At 70.0% G+C, this 18,271-nt stretch overlaps 6 protein-coding genes across 6 annotated transcripts in view; 4 read left to right on the top strand and 2 right to left on the bottom strand.

Moving 5' to 3' along the window:
• Positions 1 to 2,058, top strand: part of FA09DRAFT_299405 (homoserine O-acetyltransferase) — a gene marked incomplete at both ends in the record, with an annotated part of 2,687 nt that extends 629 nt beyond the window's left edge. The window contains 2 exons of the mRNA XM_025740282.1: positions 316 to 567; positions 783 to 2,058. Of these exons, the coding sequence (XP_025597093.1) occupies positions 316 to 567; positions 783 to 2,058 (1,528 nt within the window). The remainder of the gene's footprint in view (positions 1 to 315; positions 568 to 782) is intronic.
• FA09DRAFT_68479 (cysteine proteinase) lies at positions 1,910 to 4,814 on the bottom strand. Its single transcript, XM_025745776.1, has 10 exons — positions 4,483 to 4,814; positions 4,147 to 4,309; positions 3,937 to 4,086; positions 3,831 to 3,875; positions 3,604 to 3,776; positions 2,849 to 3,556; positions 2,742 to 2,798; positions 2,549 to 2,685; positions 2,426 to 2,486; positions 1,910 to 2,270 (listed from the first exon to the last, which is right to left on the bottom strand). Exons 1-10 carry the CDS (start codon positions 4,774 to 4,776, stop codon positions 2,118 to 2,120), a joined length of 1,941 nt encoding a protein of 646 aa, XP_025597092.1. The 5' UTR covers positions 4,777 to 4,814; the 3' UTR covers positions 1,910 to 2,117.
• A 198-nt stretch (positions 4,815 to 5,012) lies between these two features.
• Positions 5,013 to 7,291, top strand: FA09DRAFT_330903 (mitochondrial carrier). Its single transcript, XM_025742790.1, has 5 exons — positions 5,013 to 5,253; positions 5,575 to 5,681; positions 5,991 to 6,155; positions 6,364 to 6,594; positions 6,653 to 7,291. Exons 1-5 carry the CDS (start codon positions 5,031 to 5,033, stop codon positions 6,875 to 6,877), a joined length of 951 nt encoding a protein of 316 aa, XP_025597091.1. The 5' UTR covers positions 5,013 to 5,030; the 3' UTR covers positions 6,878 to 7,291.
• FA09DRAFT_361548 (hypothetical protein) lies at positions 6,950 to 8,836 on the bottom strand (the record flags this gene model as incomplete). Its single annotated transcript, XM_025745369.1, has 1 exon — positions 6,950 to 8,836. The coding sequence occupies exon 1, from the start codon at positions 8,408 to 8,410 to the stop codon at positions 6,950 to 6,952; it is 1,461 nt and encodes a 486-aa protein (XP_025597090.1). The 5' UTR covers positions 8,411 to 8,836.
• Positions 8,837 to 11,041: 2,205 nt separating this feature from the next.
• On the top strand, positions 11,042 to 14,179 carry FA09DRAFT_330902 (glycoside hydrolase). The gene is made up of 6 exons (XM_025742789.1): positions 11,042 to 11,925; positions 11,987 to 12,245; positions 12,296 to 12,358; positions 12,412 to 12,568; positions 12,630 to 13,244; positions 13,304 to 14,179. Exons 1-6 carry the CDS (start codon positions 11,187 to 11,189, stop codon positions 13,967 to 13,969), a joined length of 2,499 nt encoding a protein of 832 aa, XP_025597089.1. The 5' UTR covers positions 11,042 to 11,186; the 3' UTR covers positions 13,970 to 14,179.
• Positions 14,180 to 15,504: 1,325 nt separating this feature from the next.
• On the top strand, positions 15,505 to 17,564 carry FA09DRAFT_299424 (P-loop containing nucleoside triphosphate hydrolase protein; the record flags this gene model as incomplete). Its single annotated transcript, XM_025740284.1, has 9 exons — positions 15,505 to 15,608; positions 15,659 to 15,753; positions 15,808 to 15,938; positions 15,995 to 16,094; positions 16,147 to 16,358; positions 16,411 to 16,485; positions 16,550 to 17,134; positions 17,190 to 17,318; positions 17,373 to 17,564. Coding segments are annotated over 9 exons (1,623 nt in total), but the record flags the coding sequence as incomplete, so codon positions are not given.
• Between the last annotated feature and the right edge of the window lie 707 nt (positions 17,565 to 18,271).

The raw sequence follows: 18,271 nt of genomic DNA, 5'->3' as shown, positions 1-18,271 counted from the left end.
CAGCGGCGGCGCGCTTGCTCTTTGCTCTTGTTGCGCTCCTGAGCCGCAGGCCAGCGAGCCAGCGCGGCACCTTCGTCGTGGGGCGCTGCGCACCGGGCAAGGGCATTGCATGTGGCCCTGTTGCCATTCTGCTGTGCGAGGGCGGAGGGGGACGGGACGTTTGCTGCCGCGCGGCAGGCTGGCCGCTGCGCAGATTGCACTGCTCCTTCAGCAGGGAACTGTCATTGCTGCCCTTGCTCTGCCATCGCTGCCCTTCCTCTTTGCCGCTCCTCTGCTGTTGTTGCCCTTTGCACTGACGCCGCCGTGTGCCGCCAGGTGGGGCCCGCTTCTCGGACCCGGCAAGCTCTTCGATCCGACGCGCTTCTTTATCTTCTGCGCCAACGTGCTCGGCTCGCCGTACGGCAGCGCCAGTCCCTGCACGCGCCACGGCGGCGAGCTCGTGCGCGACGACGACGACGCAGAGGCAGGCGCCAGTGGCGCGCTGCGGCCGCAGGAGGGCGACCCCAAGGACGGCACGCGCTGGTGGGGACCCGAGTTTCCCGCGACGAGTACGCGCGACGATGTGCGGTGAGTAGTCATGCGTCACGTAAGGGGGGAAAGAGCAGGGCGATGGGAGAAACGGCGCCGAGGCCGGCTGCACGGCGCAGTGCCGACGAGCCGCGCCGGCGTCTCTGGCACGTCGCGCTGCCAGTTGAGGGCGTCGGGGCGTTGGCCTCGGCGCCGCATGATAGTCCATGCGTGCCGCTGCGCTGCCGCAGTGCCCTACTCACACTCCCACGCAGCATCCAGAAGCTCGTCCTCGACCACCTCGGCGTCACGCAGATCGCCGCCGTCATCGGCGGCTCGATGGGCGGCATGGCCGTGCTCGAGTGGCCGCTCTGCTTTCCCGTGCGCTTCCCGCGCGCCGACGACGAGGCGGCTGGCGCAGCTGGCCGCTCGGACTCGCCGACACAGGCGCCGTACATCCGCGCCATTGTGCCCATCGCCACGGCCGCGCGGCACAGCGCCTGGTGCATCTCCTGGGCCGAGGCGCAGCGGCAGAGCATCTACAGCGACCCGGCCTACGACCACGGCTACTACGCGCCGATGGCACCGCCGCGCGCCGGGCTGGCGGCGGCGCGCATGGCCGCGCTGCTGACGTATCGCAGCCGCGACAGCTTCGAGTCGCGCTTCGGGCGGCGCATCGGCGCCGCCCGGCGCGGCGGCGGCAGTCGTGCCGAAGGCAGCGGCGTTGCAGATGCCACGCATGCCGGCAACACCGTCGACGAGGCGGCGCGCGAGCACAACGAAGGCAACGCCAGTCCGCACACGGGCGCGCGCCGCTCCATCTCGGGCGCCTCGGTCGCCACGCAGGGCTCGCTCGCCGCCGCCGTCGGCCAGATGGCGCTGGCGCCGACGGCCGACATTCCGGCCTCGGCACTGCCGGCCGGCGTGCCCGATGCGCCCACCGCAGGCGACTTCTCCACCGCAGCACAGCCGAGCGCGGCGCCAAAGGTCTTCTCGGCGCAGAGCTACCTGCGCTACCAGGGCGACAAGTTCGTCAAGCGCTTCGACGCCAACTGCTACGTGCATCTCACGCGCAAGATGGACATGCACGACGTGGCGCGCGGGCGCAAGCACTGGGGCGGTGGCGGCGCGGATGGCGCGGCAGCAGCGGCGGAGGAGGAGGAGGACGAGGAGGAGGCGCTGGCGCGCGTGCTCGGCGTGCTCAGCCACGGCAGCCGGCGGCAGGGCGCCGTGCCGCCGGCGGTGCTGGTGGTGAGCATCGAGTCGGACGGCCTCTTTGCGCCGCCCGAGCAGCGCCTCCTGCACGCCCTCATCGCCGGCTCGCGCTTCGTCAACGTGCGCTCGCCCGACGGCCACGACGGCTTTCTGCTCGAGTTTGAGCAGATCAACGACGCCGTCGGCCGCTTCCTGCAGCAGGAACTGCGCGAGGACCAGCGCGGCCGCGATCTGTGGCACGGCAAGGGCGCCGGCAGCGACGAGTGGGGCAGCTGGGGCAAGGAGGAGGTCAAGGAGAGCGTCTTTGGCGAGGTCGAGGATGTGACGCGGTGGTAATGGCACCATGCTCGACGCTCAGCCCCGCACGCGTGGCTGTCATGCCCGTGCCATTGTGCTCATGCGCCATTCGCACCACGCATGCACGGCGCCTCCTCGTCGTGCGGCACGTTGCAGAGCGCCTGGCGCATGTACACGAGCTGGTAGGCCGTGGCGTTGAGCACGTCTGCGAGCGCCACGCGCGTCACGCGCGTGTCGTTTGCCTTGTACCACTGGCGTGCGCAAAAGGGCGTCAGAACGGAGCGGAAAGCGGCAGCGCGCCGCCGCGTCGCGCACCTCGGAGCGGTACTTGAGGTAGCAGATGTAGTGCTGCAGCGGGCCGCGCCGTCAGCGTCCGCAACCCCCCGCGCGCAGGCACGCCACTCACGCCCGTGTTGAGGTTCTTGCCCTCGTGCACGACGACGGCGAGCAGTTCGTACGAGTATGCCCTGTCGACGCGGGACATCTCATCAGCCGTGGTGCTACTCCACACCAACGCCGCGCAACGCACTGGGGATCCGGATCGAGCAGCGCCTCGCTCGACGTCGACGAAAGCACGGCGCCCGTGCAGAAGGGCCGCAGATCGAGCGTGCTGGGGAAGCGCACGCGTGTCTCGAGCTTCGAGCCGATGGCATTGTGCTCGAAGCGCTGCGCACGCAGGCGGAATTAGCCTCGGTCCTGCTGAACGAAGCACAAACACACACCTTGAGCTGGATGCACAGCACCGGCGGCAGTCTGCGCAGCGAGAGCTGCTTCTGGCCCTGCGTGACAGGTCAGACATTACGCTGCGCCACCCTCGCTCATGGCTCACCTGCCCTGCGAAACCGCACGCGCTGCACGTGTAGTCCTCACGGCCGAGCTTCTCGACGGCGCAGTAGCGCTCGAGACAGCGATACAAGCTCTGCTCCTCGCCCGCCTGCGTCGCGGGCGTGCCGGCGGTGCCAGACGGCGCGGGACTGGCGTGGCCGGCGCCCTTCTTCTTCTTCTTGCCCTCTGCGCCCTCGCCGCCGTCGGGCAGCGCCAGCGACGTGGCCGACGCGGTGCGCTGGCGCTGCGTGCGAATGTCGAGCGAAATGTCGAGCATGGGGTCGAGCGTCGAGGAGCGCGCATGGCACTTGCGGCACGTCACGTCGCTCTGCATGACGCCGGAGAAGGCGCGGTGCACCACGCACGCACACGTCAGGTCGCTGTTCGGCGCCGGCGCGGCCGCGAGCAGCAGCGGATCCGGCGAGTCCTCGCGCGCACCGTCGCCGCCCGGCGTCGAGGCGTACGGAAAGCTCGGCACGAGCGGGCGCGCCTCCTTGCCGCCGCCCGTCTGCGTGAGGCACGAGTGCAGCGAGGCGAGCGCAGAGAGGAAGAGCTCGTGCGCATCGTGCTCGCCCGGCGTGCCCAGCTCGTCGGGATTGCTCGCGCCGCCGCCGGGATGCGTGCCGCTGCCGCCGTTGCTGCGGGTCAGGTAGAGGACGAACAGGAAGGACGTCGGCGAGACTGGCGGTGCAGGAATCGCGCTGCCGTAGAACTGCACTGCCGTCAGCACGCATCCCCTGCGCCTTCGCCTACACGCACCTCGCCAAAGACGCGGTCGAGCTCGCAGGCAAGACAGGCCTCGGGGTAGAGGCAAAAGGCAGGGTTGTGCCGGTCGGCGAGGAAGAAGTTGCGCAGCAGCGGGTTATGCATGAACGTCTGCAGGATGACGTTGAGGAAGCATGTGGCGCCCAGGTTGAGGAAGCCGCGCGGCGCTGAGCGGGAAGTGAGTTCGGGGCAGGGCAGAGCCGCGGCCAGACGCTACGCACGGCGGCAGGGCAGGGGCTCGAGCGTCTGCTCATGCTCCGGCGCCACTGCAGCACGGCACTAGACTGTCAGCCGCCAGCGGGCCGAGCATGTCGGCGCACAACGCACCACTCTTGTGCGGCACCCTGCGCCGCCGCGGCCCGTGGGCGGTGCGCCGAGCGCGCGCGCCCTCGAAGCGGCGCAGCTGGCGCACGTCGGCGTCGAGCACGGCGTCGTTGCATGCGCCGCAGTGCAGGCTGCCGCCGAGGATGTCGAGCGCTGGCGGCCAGGCGTGAGCGCCGCGCGCGCGCGCGGCAGGGGCCAGCAGGCGCAACGCACCAAACGTGTGTCCGCTGCGGGCGAGGTGCGTCTGCATGCACGACGAGGACGACGAGGCGTGCGCCGAGCCGGCGGCCAGGTGGCACGCCGGAAAGGCGCAGTCGAGACAGAGGTACGGGCGCGCGAGGGTGCGCAGGCATGCGCCGCACTCGGGCTGCGGCAGCTGCGGGCGGGGGGTGTGAGCGGCAGGCGAGGCGCACCGACGGCGCAGCGGTGCGGCAGCCGTGGCAGCGCAGCGCGCGCACGCTGCGCACCGACGGCGCAGCAGTGCGGCAGCCGTAGCAGCGCAGCGCGTATACGCCTGCTGCGCGCACCACCGCACAACCTGACACGCACCTGCACGCCCTCGTCGTCGCTCTCGTCGCTGTCGCTGTCGCGGCGCAGCGCGGCGTCGCGGCGCACGTCGCCGCGGCGCACGCGGCGGCCCCAGCGCAGCGCGTCGCGGATGCGTGGCAGCAGGGGCGTGAGTGCGGAGCGATGCGGACACCCGCGCGCCAGCTCGGGCGGCGGCGGCGGCGGCGGCGGCGGCGTGGGCGAGGAGGGCGCGCGCGGCGGCGAGGGCGTGTGCAGCGCGGCTGCGCGTGGAGGCGAGGGCACGCGCGGCGGCGGCGCGGGCGGCGGCGACGGCATGGCGCGGGTGCTGGGCGTGAGCAGGCGAGGTGGCTGAGATGCCGCAAGATGGTGCACGGGAGAGAGGGCGAGAGTGGAGCACGCGCATTGCCAGGGGGCAGCAGCGGGCACGCGTGCCGCGCGCGCTCCCGCACGAGAGACGCGCCTGTTCCCACGCTGCCTCATCAGATGCGGCTTGGCTGATGCGCACCCGCTCTTCCCGCCGTGGCCGCGCGGCTCTTGCTTCTGCTCCTCCACACCCCTCGCGCCGCGCCATGAGTGCCGCACCTGCGCCGCCATCCACGGCACCGCTGCGCCCGCCGCTGCTGGCGTCGCTGCTCGGCGGCGCGCTCGCCGGCCTCAGCGTCGACCTGCTCTTCTACCCGCTCGACACGCTCAAGACGCGCCTCCAGGCGCGCCAGGGCTTCTGGGCCGCCGGCGGCTTCAAGAATGCCTACCGTGGCGTCGGCAGTGTCGCCGTGGGCAGTGCGCCGGGCGGTGAGTGGGGACGGGCGGGGCGCCGTGGAGGGCGTAAAGGGAGTGGGCCAGGCGGTGCCGTCATCGGGCGCAGCGGGGGCATCGCAGAAGGGGCAGCGGCCAGGCAGTGGGCTCAGCGCACGCGCAGATGGCGGCGCCACGCAGCGCTGAGGCTGCCTCGCCGCTGGCCGCACCACGCAGGTCCGAGGCTGCCTCGTCGCTGGCCGCACCAGCGCGGCCCCGTCTCTCGTGTGCATGGCCGGCCGCGCGGGCTGCCGTTGGGCGCCATGCGCCGGGCTGTGCGCATCCCTACTCTGCGCTGACCGCCCGTTCCTGCTGCAGCGGCCATCTTCTTCCTCAGCTACGAGTCGCTGCAGCCGCTGCTGCGCGACGCCGGCCTCGCACACGGCGCCGCGCTGCACATGGCCGCCGCCAGTGTGGCCGAGGTGGTGAGTGGCGCGCGTAGTCACTTGGCAGCACGGGGACAACAGGTGCAGGAGCGGTGGAGGCAGGCGCCGAGGACGGGGCTGGGGCGGCATGGCGCGTGGTTTGGCTGCGGTGCGAAGAAGCGACGGCGTAAGCCGGTAGCAGCCGTCGAGACGTAGTGTAGCACGTAGTATAGCGAAGCTCGATGCGCGGGCCGGCTCTGTGCAGGTTGCGCGCATGACAGACGACGTCTTTCTCTCCTGGTCGCAGTCTTTCCTCCTGCCCTGCGCTTCTCGCTCTCTTCCGTCCAATGCTGACGCGCCTCCCACCAGGCCGCCTGCCTCATCCGCGTGCCGACCGAGGTGGTCAAGTCGCGCCAGCAGACGGCTGCGTACGGCACGCACGTCGCCAGCAGCAGCAAGGCGCTGAGCGCCGTGCTGCAGGAGCAGGGCGTGCGCGGCCTGTACCGCGGCTTTGCGGGCACCGTGGGACGCGAGGTGAGTGCAAGGCGGAGACGCGCCTGGCGGGAATGAGCGCGAGCTGGCGTGACGGGCTCGTGCAGGCTACAAGTGCTCTGCAAGAGCTGCCCCTCCCACTGCCCGATGGAATGCCAGGCTCGCGCATGGAAGAGAGAGAGAGAGAGACAAGAGCTGCAGTTGTGAGGCCATCCCAGGCGCGCTTTCGTCTGACGCTTGGCCCCGCCAGATTCCCTTCACCTGCATCCAGTTCCCGCTGTACGAGTACTTCAAGCTGCAGATTGCACGCTCGCCAAGGTTTGCGGCGCTGCGCACGTCGGACGCCGCCGGCGCAGACAGCAGCAACACGCGGCAGCTGCCGACGTGGCAGGCCGGCCTGGCGGGCTCGGCGGCCGGCGGCATTGCGGCTGCGCTGACGACGCCGCTCGACGTCGTCAAGACGCGCATCATGCTGGAGCGCGTGAGTGATGTGCTGTGGCTGTGGCTGTGCTCCTCCCTCCGACACTCACGCCTCACAGCGCGCACCGGGCACACTCGACGCCTCGGTGCCCGCGGGCGCCAACGTGCGCATCCTGCCGACGCTGCTGCACGTGCTGCGCACCGAGGGCTTCGGCGCGCTGTGGCGCGGCGTCGTGCCGCGCACGCTGTGGATCAGCGGCGGCGGCTTCGTCTTTCTCGGCACGGCGCACGCCGTCATTGGCACGCTGGCCGAGGACGAGCGGCGGCGAGGGAGGGTGCAATAGAGGGTGCTTGCTTGCATGGCAGTGTCATTGTGCGATGCGAGCGGGGGGCGTATGGCTACATGGTTGCGTGGTCTACGGTGAGTGCTCCTGGCTGAGCCAGAGCTGCGCATGCACGCCGCTCGCGCGGATGCTCTGCGCGCCGCTGCTGGCCGACGACGTCGAGGCAATGGACTCGCGGTGGGCTGCAGCATTCGGCGCCAGCGGAAAGACCTGGCGGTCGCCCGGACGCATCGACGGCGCGCGGCTCTCAGCCTCCTGCGCGCCAGTGCCGCTGGTCGCCGAGAGAAAGTACGAGAGCGGAATGCGGCGCGCGGTGACGACGGCCTCGCGCTGCTGCGCGGCTGCCTCGACGTCGGGCGAGCGCAGCGGCGGCGCAAAGGTGATGGGTCCGCGCGCACGCGGACTGAGGATGGGCTCGGTGCCGAGGCGCCAGCCCGCTGCCTTGACGGCGGCGGCTGCCTCAGCAGCGGCGGCGGCCTCGTCGCGCGGCGGCGGCGTGCGAGCGCCGGCTCGCAGCGGCCGTGCCGGCGCGCGCGCCGTGCTGGCGCTGTGCGTGAGCGCCGGCGGTGGCAGCGCCGGCGAGACGAGGCTGATGCTGCTCGTCGACTCGGTGCTGCATCGGCGCGGCGAGACGCGTGCACGCGAGGCGGGAGAGCGGGGCGCCGGCCCCAGCGAGAGCGGCCGCAGATGGGTGATGCTCTTCTCGCTGCTGCTGCCCATCGACAGCGACGAGTCGGCCGAGGGCGAGCGGCAGAGCTGCGCGTCGCCGCCCAAGACGTGCACGCCGCCGCGCGGCATGTGCCCGGCGGGCGAGGCACAGAGCACCTCCTGCAGCGCCTCCTCGTCGATGCCGCCGCTGCCGTCGCGGTGCACGTACTCCTCGTGCTGCATCTGCACGTGCAGCTGCAGCGGTGCCGGGCGCCACGAGCGTGTGGAGGCGCGGCTGTGCAGGCGTACGGGCGGCACCGTGCGTTCGACCATCTGCGGCTGCGCATTCGGGTGCGGCTGCCACGGCGCCGAGATGTCGATGGCGCCGGAATGGCGCCGGCGTCGGCGTCGGTGCACGACACAGAAGGCAAGCAGTGCGGCGATGCACAGCAGCACAGCGCCGCCGCCGCACGCAAGTCCGATGATGGCGCCGCGCGAGAGGCTCAAGGAGTGCGCGCTGCTGCTGCTGCTGCTGAATGGCGGCAGCGTGCCGGCAGAGCTCGACGGCGAGGCCATGGCGTGGCTCGGCAGGCGCGTGGTGGAGGGGAAGGCAGGCGAGGAGAGCGAGCGCGAGCTGCTGGGAGACGCAGAGCTCGTCGCAGCGGACGAGCTTGTCGGTGCCGCCGAGGATGCCGATGCGCTGCTCGCCGTCGGCGTGGCACCTGCGCTGCTGGTGCCGTTCCAGTCCCACGCGTCGTCGCCGTCGTACGGCGTGGCGAGCCAGGGCAGGATGCGCTGCGCCGCACTGCCGCCGTATGCGTCGTCCCAGAAGTGGCCGGCACTCCAGGCGGGAAAGAGGTCGTGGATGTCGCTGCGGCGAGGCATCGAGAGAAGGGCTGCGCGAGGCAAGGACGCAACAGGCCAGCTGTTGGGCGGAGGGAACGAGATGCAAAAGGAGAGCGATGAAATAGAGGTGCGAGGCGAGCCAGTCGCTGAAGAAGAGAAGGGGTGGAAGGAGGAAAGGACGACCCGGAGCGGGTCGGATGGGAGCGCGTGGCACGGGCGACACGCGGCGCCGCGCCTTTTGAGGGCGACAGCGACGGGTGCGCGACTGCCGCGCTGGCCGCAGTGAGGCCCGCCGGCCAAGATAGTTCTGCCCGGTGCGATGCGCTGCAAACTTCTCCTCTATCGCTGCGGCCGCCCCTGCTCCTGCGAGCGGCCACGAGGGGTGCGGGGGCAAGACGGAGGACGCGAGGGCGGCGCAAGCACGAGGCCACCGCGGCGCAGCGCACGACGCGGCGGCGAGCGTGGCGCGGCACGCCGTCAGTCTACGGTGTGCGTCGCGCGCTGCTCCCACGCGGTGCGGCGCAATCGAGGGCGCTAAGCGCGCTGCGCCCACTCGCCTCCACTGCTGGGCGCGGCGGTGCCGCTCGTGCTCTCGGTGCCGCACCTCTTTCCCGCCGTTTGCTTGCCGCAGTCTCCCTCTGCGCCGGCGCTGTGTTGCTCTGGGACATGCGGCGGCGCAGCGCTAGCTTGGCCGCGAGGGCCGCTGCACGCTGCCTTGCGTTGCCCTTGTGGCTGCAGCACCAGCGATACAGCGTCCAGCTCAGCGCCGAGCGTGATGCTGGCAAATCGTTGCGCGGTGCCGTCGCAGGCGCGTACCCGTCCCGCCTGCACTCTGCACTTCGCGCTTGTTGCTGCATTCTCATCCGGCTGGCACAGATCATGTGACTGTCCCTGCGCTCGCCATGGCGTGGTGATCGGCAGCTTTCACACCAGCTCAAGCGACGAAGGTGCGAAGTCGCCGGCCATGGTGCAAAGACGCTGGACAGCTCGTCACGTGACGCGGCACCGTTGGCGCATGGCGCCGCCGCCGCTCTCGCATCGAGATCGCCAATTGAACGTCCCGCGCTCTGTCGAGGTGCGCCGCTAAATGCTCCACAATCCGAGTTGATGCATTTCAAGGCCGTGTGGCAAAGTGTATACCTCCAGGCGTCGACCGCGGCGGCGCGGCGGTGCCTGCTGGGCTTGCCGCGTTCTGCGCCGCGGATGCGAGCGCCCGCTGTCTGTCAGACACGGCGAGACGGGAGGCCTATCTCCGGTCGCGCCTGGCGGCCGCAGGCCTAGCATAGCGCATCTATCGGCGTCCAGCTCTCATCCTTGCTGGCGAGCAGCGCGCGACTCTTGTGCAGGGACAGCACCGGCGCAGAGCAGTAAGAGTGGCACGGTGCACGGTGCGAACGCAGGACAAGACCATGCGCCTCCCACGCTTGAGCGCTGGGGCTGCTCGCCTGCAACTGCACTCGCATGCTTCTGTGCACCCTGCGCATCCTCGTGCGGCATGCGGGCGCCGCTCGATGTCGACACGCGACGCATCTATGCTGCGACGGCCCGAACGCTGACATGTGACCGCAGCACCGAAGAGGAGGGTGAGGGGGCCCGCCGGCGCCTCGGCCGCGGATTTGCAGCGCGTGGCCGTGCGGCGCTAAGACGAAGCGAAGCATCACGGCGCGCGGCGTGCTGCTGCGCCAAGAGGTGCATCCGGCAGCGGCCAGCCTCAAGCACAAGCGCTCATCGCGCGGGCGGCCGCGGCATCCCGCCAACACGCACAGGGGCGCGAGAGGGGCGAACGATGCGAGAGAGGACTTCTCGGCGCGCCGCCGAACGCTTGGCTGCACCGCTCAGCTAGGCGTGCGCTGTCTGGGCGGGCGCTGTAGCGTGTGCTGGCTCCTGCTGCAACTGGCTTCTCGGCAGGTTGCGCGCGCCGGCCTCGCGTCTCCTCACGCTGACCCCACTCGAGTGCTCGCGTGCTATTCCGAGAGGTGGAGAGCCGAGACTCTTGCGGGGCACTCAGCAGGGGTCACTTCCGCCGCCCGCATGGACGAGGAGCCGCTCGGGCCGGATGGCCCGATGTGCGCCGGGCGAAGCGGCCGGCGTCCGAGCCGCCGCGCACGCGCGGTTGCGGCTGCGTGCAGCCCCAGACGCAGCGGCCAGCGTGCCTGCCGCAGCTTGCGCCGCTCGTGCGGGCACAGGAGCAGCGCAAGCGTCTTGATCGCAAGATGCACGCGAGATGCGCCTTGATTTCGCACGCCGCAACCGCGTGGAGCAAGGGTGCAGGCGGCTCAGAGCACGAGACGAGTGTGCGGAGGGCATGCAGGCACACGCGAGAAAAGCACAAGGCGCGCGGCTGCGGCGCGACGGCGGAGTGCCGCGGTCGATGAGCGCCATCAGAGTTGCAGCGGATGCGCTCCTCTCTCTCTGGCGGCATGATGCTGTCTGTCAGTCAGAGGGCTGCGCGCTGCAGCTGCGCTGCACTGCTGTGCGGCTGCGGTGCCATGCTGCAACTGACTGCATGCACGCCGTTTAGGCAGCCGTCATGGTGCGTGGCCGCGCGCTTGGCCCGCACGGCAGCACAGCATCAGCACATCTCGTGCTCTTCGCTTGCGACGCCGCTCAGGGTGCAAGGCGCGTCTGCCGCTCCCCTGAGCGCCGCCGCGCACCGCACTGACTGTCGTCGCCTGATATACCGCCTGCACTCCACGCTCTGCTCCACCATCCCGTCTCCCTGCTCCGTCAACTCGCAAACGCAAGCCGTCTCGCCGCCGCCGCCGCCTGCACCGAGTCTCTGCTGCTGCCGCTGTGAAGCGCGCCTCCTGCGCCCATGCCGCAGCCTTACACCGCCGTGCCCGGCGGCGCTGACGCCTCGCCGCCGCTCGGGGCGCCGCACACGCCGCCGCTGGGCCATGCGCCGCCCGAGTTTGACTCGCCCGGCGACGACGGCGACCTGGGCCTGCCCGTGGCGCACTCGCAGCAGTCGCGCCTCTCCGCCTTCTCCTCGGCGTCGGCCTACGCGCCCCTCGAGGGCGGCCAGGCGGCCATGCCGGGCCGCCTGCCGCGCCCCCACTCCTTTGCCTCGTCGCACATGCTCGGCGCCGGCAGCGACTACGACTCGACGTACCGCCTCGCCGACTTTGGCCGCTCCACGCCCGGCCTCAGCACGCCGGGCGAGGAGCACGCCATGTACGAAAAGGGCGGCGCGGGCGCCTATGCGCCCGTGGCAGCGCCGCTGGCGAGCGACCCGCGCGCAGCAGGGCGCAGGCGCTACGGCGTCGCGGGGCAGAAGGGCAGCGCGCGCCGGCGCTGGTGCATCCTGCTGGCCGTCGTGCTGGGCCTCGGCATCATCCTCGTCGCCGTGCTTGTGCCGCTCACGCAGACGCTGCTGAAGGACGACGCGCCCGGCTCGTCCGGCGGCTCGCACGGCGGTGGCAGCAATACCGGCGACCAGGGCACGACGGTGGCCGACGGCACCGGGCACGGCGCCGGCGGCCGCGTGCTGACCGAGGGCGGCAACGGCACCGTCATCGAGCTGGCCAACGGGCAGAGCTTCACCTACATCAACAGTGCGTTGGGCGCAGTGAGGCTGGGGCTGATGCGCGGCTGTGCTGACGCTCTTTGCGACAGACTTCGGCGGCTACTGGCGCAGCGGCCTGCTGGACAACTCGGCACGCGCCCAGTCCTACACGCCCGCGCTCAACGAGTCGTGGGACTATGCAGCCGATCAGCAAATGGGAGTGAATCTGGGCGGCTGGCTGGTTCTCGAGCCGTTCATCGCGCCAGCGCTGTTCGAGCCATACGAGAACACGAGCACGCCAGTCGTCGACGAGTGGACGCTCTCGGCGCAGTGGCGGAGCGAGGGCAAGCTCGAGGAGAACTTCCGGAGGTGAGTGTGGGGGGCGGCCCGATGCAGCACAGCGGCTGACACTCGCGCAGACACTACGACACGTTCATCACAGAAGAGGACTTTGCACGCATCGCAGGCGCCGGCCTCAATTGGTGCGCGCCGAACGGCCTCGTCGCGTGCGGCTCCGCTGACATTTGCCTCTCAGGGTGCGCCTGCCGATTGGCTTCTGGGCCTTCGGTGTCGAGGGCGACGAGCCATTCCTCGAGGGCGTGGCGTGGGAGTACTTCCTCAAGGCCGTCGGCTGGGCGCGCAAGTACGGGCTGCGCATCAACGCCGACCTGCACGCCGTGCCGGGAAGCCAGGTGCGCAGCTGAGCCCCTGCGCTACCCCCGACACATTCTAACGAGCGCTTCACGTCTGCAGAACAGCTACAACCACTCGGGACGGCAGGGGCAGCTCGGCTGGCTCAACTCGCCGCTGGGCATTGTGTATGCACAGCGCACAATCAACTACCTGCGCACTTTTGTGCAGGCCATCTCAACGCCGGAAATCTCGCCCGTCGTGCCGATGCTCTCGATTCTCAACGAGCCGAACCTCAACATCGGCATCGGGCAGCCGGCGCTGGCCGCCTGGAACCAGGAGGTCTACTCGATGATCCGCGGCAACGTCACCGGCACCGGCGCCGGCCACGGGCCCGTCATTACGCTGCACGACGGCTTCATCGGCCTGCAGGCCTGGAACGGCTACATGCGTGGCGCCGACCGCGTTGCCTACGACGTGCACCCGTACATTGCCTTTACGCCGCCGTACACCACAGACGTCGGCAGCGGCGCCCTCGCAATCGCCACGTGCAACAACTTCCAGGCCAACATCGATGCAAGCCAGGCGCAGAACGGCATCACCGTCGCGGGCGAGTGGTCCCTGGCCCTCAATGACTGCGGTCTCTTCTTGAACCGGGTCGGCGCTGGTGTTCGTTACGACGGTTCGTATCACGTACAAGGGGAGGATAGTCCGGCGAGGACGGGCGATTGCGCATACGTGAGTACGAGTCGAGGCACGCGCGGCGCCCGCCTTCACCCTGCTGACCCTCGCCTCAGTGGGACGACTGGGAGAGCTTCTCCGCGTCGCAGAAGGCCAGCATGCGCCAGACGGCCATCGCGTCGATGGACGCACTGCACAACTTCTACTTCTGGACGTGGAAGATCGGCAGCTCGCTGCGCACGGGCAAGCCGGTGAACCCCAACTGGAGCTACTCGCTCGGCCTCGACAACGGCTGGATGCCGACGGACCCGCGCGGCGAGTCGCGCAACGCCTGCCGCAAATTGCAGTCCGTCTTTCCCGCCATCACGCGCACCGGCTTCCAGGCGTGGTCGTCGACGTACGCCGACTACATGACGGGCGCCGCCAGCACCTACGCGCCCGCCACGGCGTCGTACCCGTGGCCGCCGCAGAACATCGTGCAGAGCGGCACAGCCACGCTGCCTGTGTCGGGCCTGCCGCGCCTCACGCCGACGGGCTCGATTGCCACGGCGCCGACGCCGTCGTTCTCGGCGTCGGTGCAGCACGAGGCCGTGCCGAGCGTCGCCGCCTGGGCCAACACGGCGGACCGCGTGCCCATGTACACGCAGATCGCCGGCTGCGACTACGGCTCGTCGGGCCAGTGGCCGTGCGCCGGCAGTGCGCCGTCGCGGCGCAGCCCGTCGCCGGCGCCGGCCCCGACGGCCGCGGCGGCACGAGCACACGCCCGCGACCTCGCCGCATGAGCACGGCGTCTTCCCTGGTTCCTCTCCGTCACCCTTGCGCGCCTCCGCCTCTGCTCCTGATCCACACCATCTCACTCACGTCTACCCAGCACTCCTCACTCATTGCACTCTTCCCGCCGCGGCCCCTGTACTCTCTTACGCTCGCTCTGCCGCCTTGCCTTGCTCGAGGCGTGCCTACACATGCAACGACAGCTTGCACCGCCTCCGGAGACCGCATGCGTGACCTGAGCGACTCCGAGCGAGCGGTGCCGCGAGAGGAGCACCCTCGGCGCAGACCAACACCTGGCGCCCGCGGAGAGCCTCGCACTCTACGCGTGCGGCACGCGTCGCGCGCGCCGCTGAGAAAGACACACCCGCGCCGTGCCGCTGCGGCGCTCCACATGCGCCGTGCCGCGCGCGCCACTCATCTTGCCTCCCCACCACCACGAGCCTGACACACACTACACTGCTCCGCCCTGCCTGCTCCGCCGGGCGCGCCGCCCCGTCCTCATGGACGACTTCGACGATGACGACGTGTTTGGCGGCGACGCACTCGACATCGACGAGTCGCTGCTGCTCGCCCTCGAGTCGGGCGCCGCCGCGCAGCAGCCGCAGCAGCGGCAGGCGGCCGCACGCCCCGCCTCGCCGCTGCGCGACGTCGAGTTCCCCTCCAGCCCGGACCTGGGTGCCGAGACGTCGCGCCGCATGCCACAGCTCGGCCGCAGCGGCGGTGGCGGCAGTGCGCTCCGCTCGCCTGCCCCGACCATCAGAGTGCCCGAGACGCCCGAGCTGGGCGCCGGGCTGTCGAGCGCTCGCACACTGGCACGAGAGGTGCCCAACGCTCTGCTGAGCAGCGGCCGCTCCGTCGTGCGCACGTTCCAGTCCAGCTCGCCGATCCAGGTCATCTCGAGCGGCGTCTCGACTCAGCGCTCGCCGACGCGGCCGGCGCCCGACGCCTTCGACGATGACGACGACGCGTCGATGTGGGACGACTCGATGCTGGAGGGCATGAACGCGCTCGAGGAGAGCATCCAGGGCGGCGGCCCTGCCTTTGCACAGGCGCCCGCGGCCGCAGGTCCGAGCAACGCGCCGCGGCCCTTTGCCCGCACGAGCAGCACGGGCAGCAGCATGGTGCAGCGCAACCTGTTCGGCGGCGTGGCCGCGGCGCCACCGGCCGCCTCGCGCGAGTGGGACAAGGCCGCATACACACGTGCCGCTTTTGGCGGCTCGTCGGCGCCCGGCTTCTTCTCGCAAACGGCCGGCGGCGCGCGCCCGGGCGGCACGCGTGCGGCCAAGACGAAGCAGTGGGACCGCACGGCGTACGCCAAGTCCGGCTTCCGCTACAAGAGCGACGTCAAGGCGGCGAAGCGCAAGCAGGGGCAGATTGTGGAGGAGGACGAGGACGAGGTGCAGGACGACTGGGACGGCGAGGGGCAGTACCAGGAGCCGGACGAGATCCGAGACGTGATCGATGAGTGAGTCCGCCGGCCGTGGCCCCTAGCGGCGCGGGCGCAGCCCGACAGACGCCTGACGCCGGACTGCGCAGGCTGCAGCCGATGAAGCTGCAGATCGACGAGGAGGCGGCAAAGACGTTCATCTACCCCACAAACAAGGAGCTGCGCGACTACCAGTTCAACATCGTCAAGCGCGCCCTCTTCTCGTGAGTCGGCCTGCGCGCTGCTGCCGCTGCTCGGCTCACACCGCCGGCAGCAACACGCTCGTCGCGCTGCCGACGGGTTTGGGCAAGACGTTCATCGCCGCAGTTGTGATCCTCAACTACTTCAACTGGTTCCCCCAGGGCAAGAGTGCGTGCGGCAGCGCTGACGCCATGCAGCCCTTGCTGATGCCTGCCCTCGCAGTCATCTTTGTCGCGCCCACGCGGCCGCTCGTGTCACAGCAGCAGATGGCCTGCCACGGCATCTGCGGCCTGCCGTGGGACGTCGCGGTGGAGATGACCGGCGCGACACGAGCTGCTCTGCGTGGCGATGAGGTGTGTACTGGCCAGATGCGCTGCTTTGACCTGCCGCCGCTGACTGCGCCCGGCAGTGGGAGTCCAAGCGCATCTTCTACATGACGCCGCAGTGCTTCCAGAACGACCTTGCCGGCTCGGTCATCGATGCCCGCGACGTGTGCTGCGTCGTCGTCGGTGCGTCTGGAGCACAGGGACGTATTTTGGTGGCTCGCTGACACGCACCCAGACGAGGCACATCGCGCGACTGGCGGCTACGCCTACGGCAACGTCATCCGCTATCTCACGCAGCGCAACCCGTACTTTCGCGTGCTCGCGCTGTCGGCGACGCCGGGCAACAAGGCAGAGAAAGTGCAGGAGGTCGTCGACAACCTGCACATCAGCAACATCGAGATCCGCACGGAGGACGCGCTCGACATTCGCAAATACGTCCACAAGAAGGTGAGAGCCTCGAAGGTAGGGCGAGGCGCGGCAGCTGACTGCCCCGGCGCAGCTGGAGATGCCCGTCGTCGTGCCGCTCGGCGGCGAGGTCAGAGAGGTGCAGCAGCTCTGGGGCAAGATGATGATGGTGAGTCGTCTGCACCTCGCACACTAGGCCTCCGCTCATGCGTCTCCGCTAGACCTACCTCGAGCCGGCGCACAAGGCGCACCTCGTGCACACGGCTGATCCGACGATGGTGCACCCGTTCGCGGTGCGGCAGTCGCTGCGCGACCCCAAGCACCGGCGCTTCCTCTCCGAGAACAAGCACTTCTACAGCAAGCTCAACGAGCTCGCGTCGATGGCGCAGGCGATGCAGTACCTCACCGAGCACTCCGTCGGCATGTTCCACACGCGGCTGCTGGAGTACGAGGGCTCGAAGAACGTCGAGAAGGGCGGCAAGGTCGCCGCGAGCAAGAAGAAGACGATGATGTCCGACGCCAACGCCGACTACCGCAAGATCAAGGTGCTGCTCGAGAAGCTCACGATCCGCGACGGGCGCTTCTCGCACCCCAAGATGTGGTACCTGCGCGACGCCGTCACGGCGCACTTTGCCGGCGAGCGCGAGCAGGGCCGTGAGACGCGCGTGATGGTCTTCTGCTCCTGGCGCGAGTGCGTCACGGAGATCGTCGACTACCTCAACGACCAGGACGGGACAGACATCCGCGCGACGCAGTTCATTGGCCAGTCGGCGGACCGGCAGGGCCGCAAGGGCTTCAAGCAGAGCGACCAGGAGCTGGTGAGTGCCGGCATGCGACGCGCTCCCGTGCGACGCTCACCCATGCTGCTCCCAGGTCATTCACCAGTTCAAGAAGGGCTTCTTCAACGTCATCGTCGCGACGTCGATCGGCGAGGAGGGCCTGGACATTGGCGAGATCGACCTGATCGTGTGCTACGAGGCTGTCAAGGACTCCGTCCGCATGGTGAGCAGGCTGCCAGTCGTGTCGGCCTCCCAGCTGATGCCCCTCGTCCCCCAGCTGCAGCGCGTCGGCCGCACGGGACGCAAGCGCGACGGCAAGATCATCGTGCTCATGTCCGAGGGCCGCGAAGAGAAGCTCTGGCAGCAGTCGAAGGACAACTACAAGGCCGTGCAGCAGGGCATCACCACGGGCCTGCATCTCGAGCTCTTTGACGACGTGCCGCGCCTGGTGCCGCAGCATATCACCCCGACGGCAGACATGCGCGACGTCGAGCAGCCAGAGTTCAATCCGGACATCATCCGCGAGACGACCGAGGCGAACCGCAAGAAGAAGGGCGGCAAGAAGGCGCCGAAGAAGGCAAAGAAGGCCAAGACGATGCGCGAGGTGCCCGAGAATGCCCTCACGTCATTTGTCAAGGCGTCGGCGCTGAAGAAGGGCAAGGCCAAGACGAAGGCGAGCAGCGGCGCGCAGCGCGGCGAGGGCAGCAGCAGAATTCACGGCAGCGGAGCCTCTGCGACGGCCTCGTCCGATTCGGACGAGCCCGACGAGCCACCGCCGAAGGCTCTCGCACTCAGCGACGACTCCGACGACGAGATGCTGGCCAGAGGCCTGCGCCCTCCGTCGCCTAAAGCGAGAGCGCCGGCGAAGAAGCTCGCCTCCTCGCCAGCGCTGAGCGAGGCTGCCGGGTCCGCACAGCGCGGCAGCGCCGCCGGCACGCCAGACTCTTCACGGCCACGCGGCCGCAAGCTTGGCATGGGCGTGCGCCGCATGCCGTCATCTTTCGTCCCGGCTTCCGAGGTCCGGAGGGCGACAACTAGCGCCATGGGCCCGCCGCAGAGCACGTCGCGGCCGGCGCCGCAGCGCAAAGCGTCTCTGCCAGAGGGCCGGCGAGGTGGAAGCGACTCGGACACAGACGACTCGGACATCGAGTTTCTGCCCGGTCCGCCGCCCGCCAA

The sequence above is a fragment of the Tilletiopsis washingtonensis genome, assembly GCF_003144115.1.
Source record: "Tilletiopsis washingtonensis strain MCA 4186 unplaced genomic scaffold FA09scaffold_15, whole genome shotgun sequence".
Lineage (NCBI taxonomy): Eukaryota > Fungi > Basidiomycota > Exobasidiomycetes > Entylomatales > Tilletiopsis > Tilletiopsis washingtonensis.
This window is presented reverse-complemented; position numbering and strand designations above follow the sequence as displayed.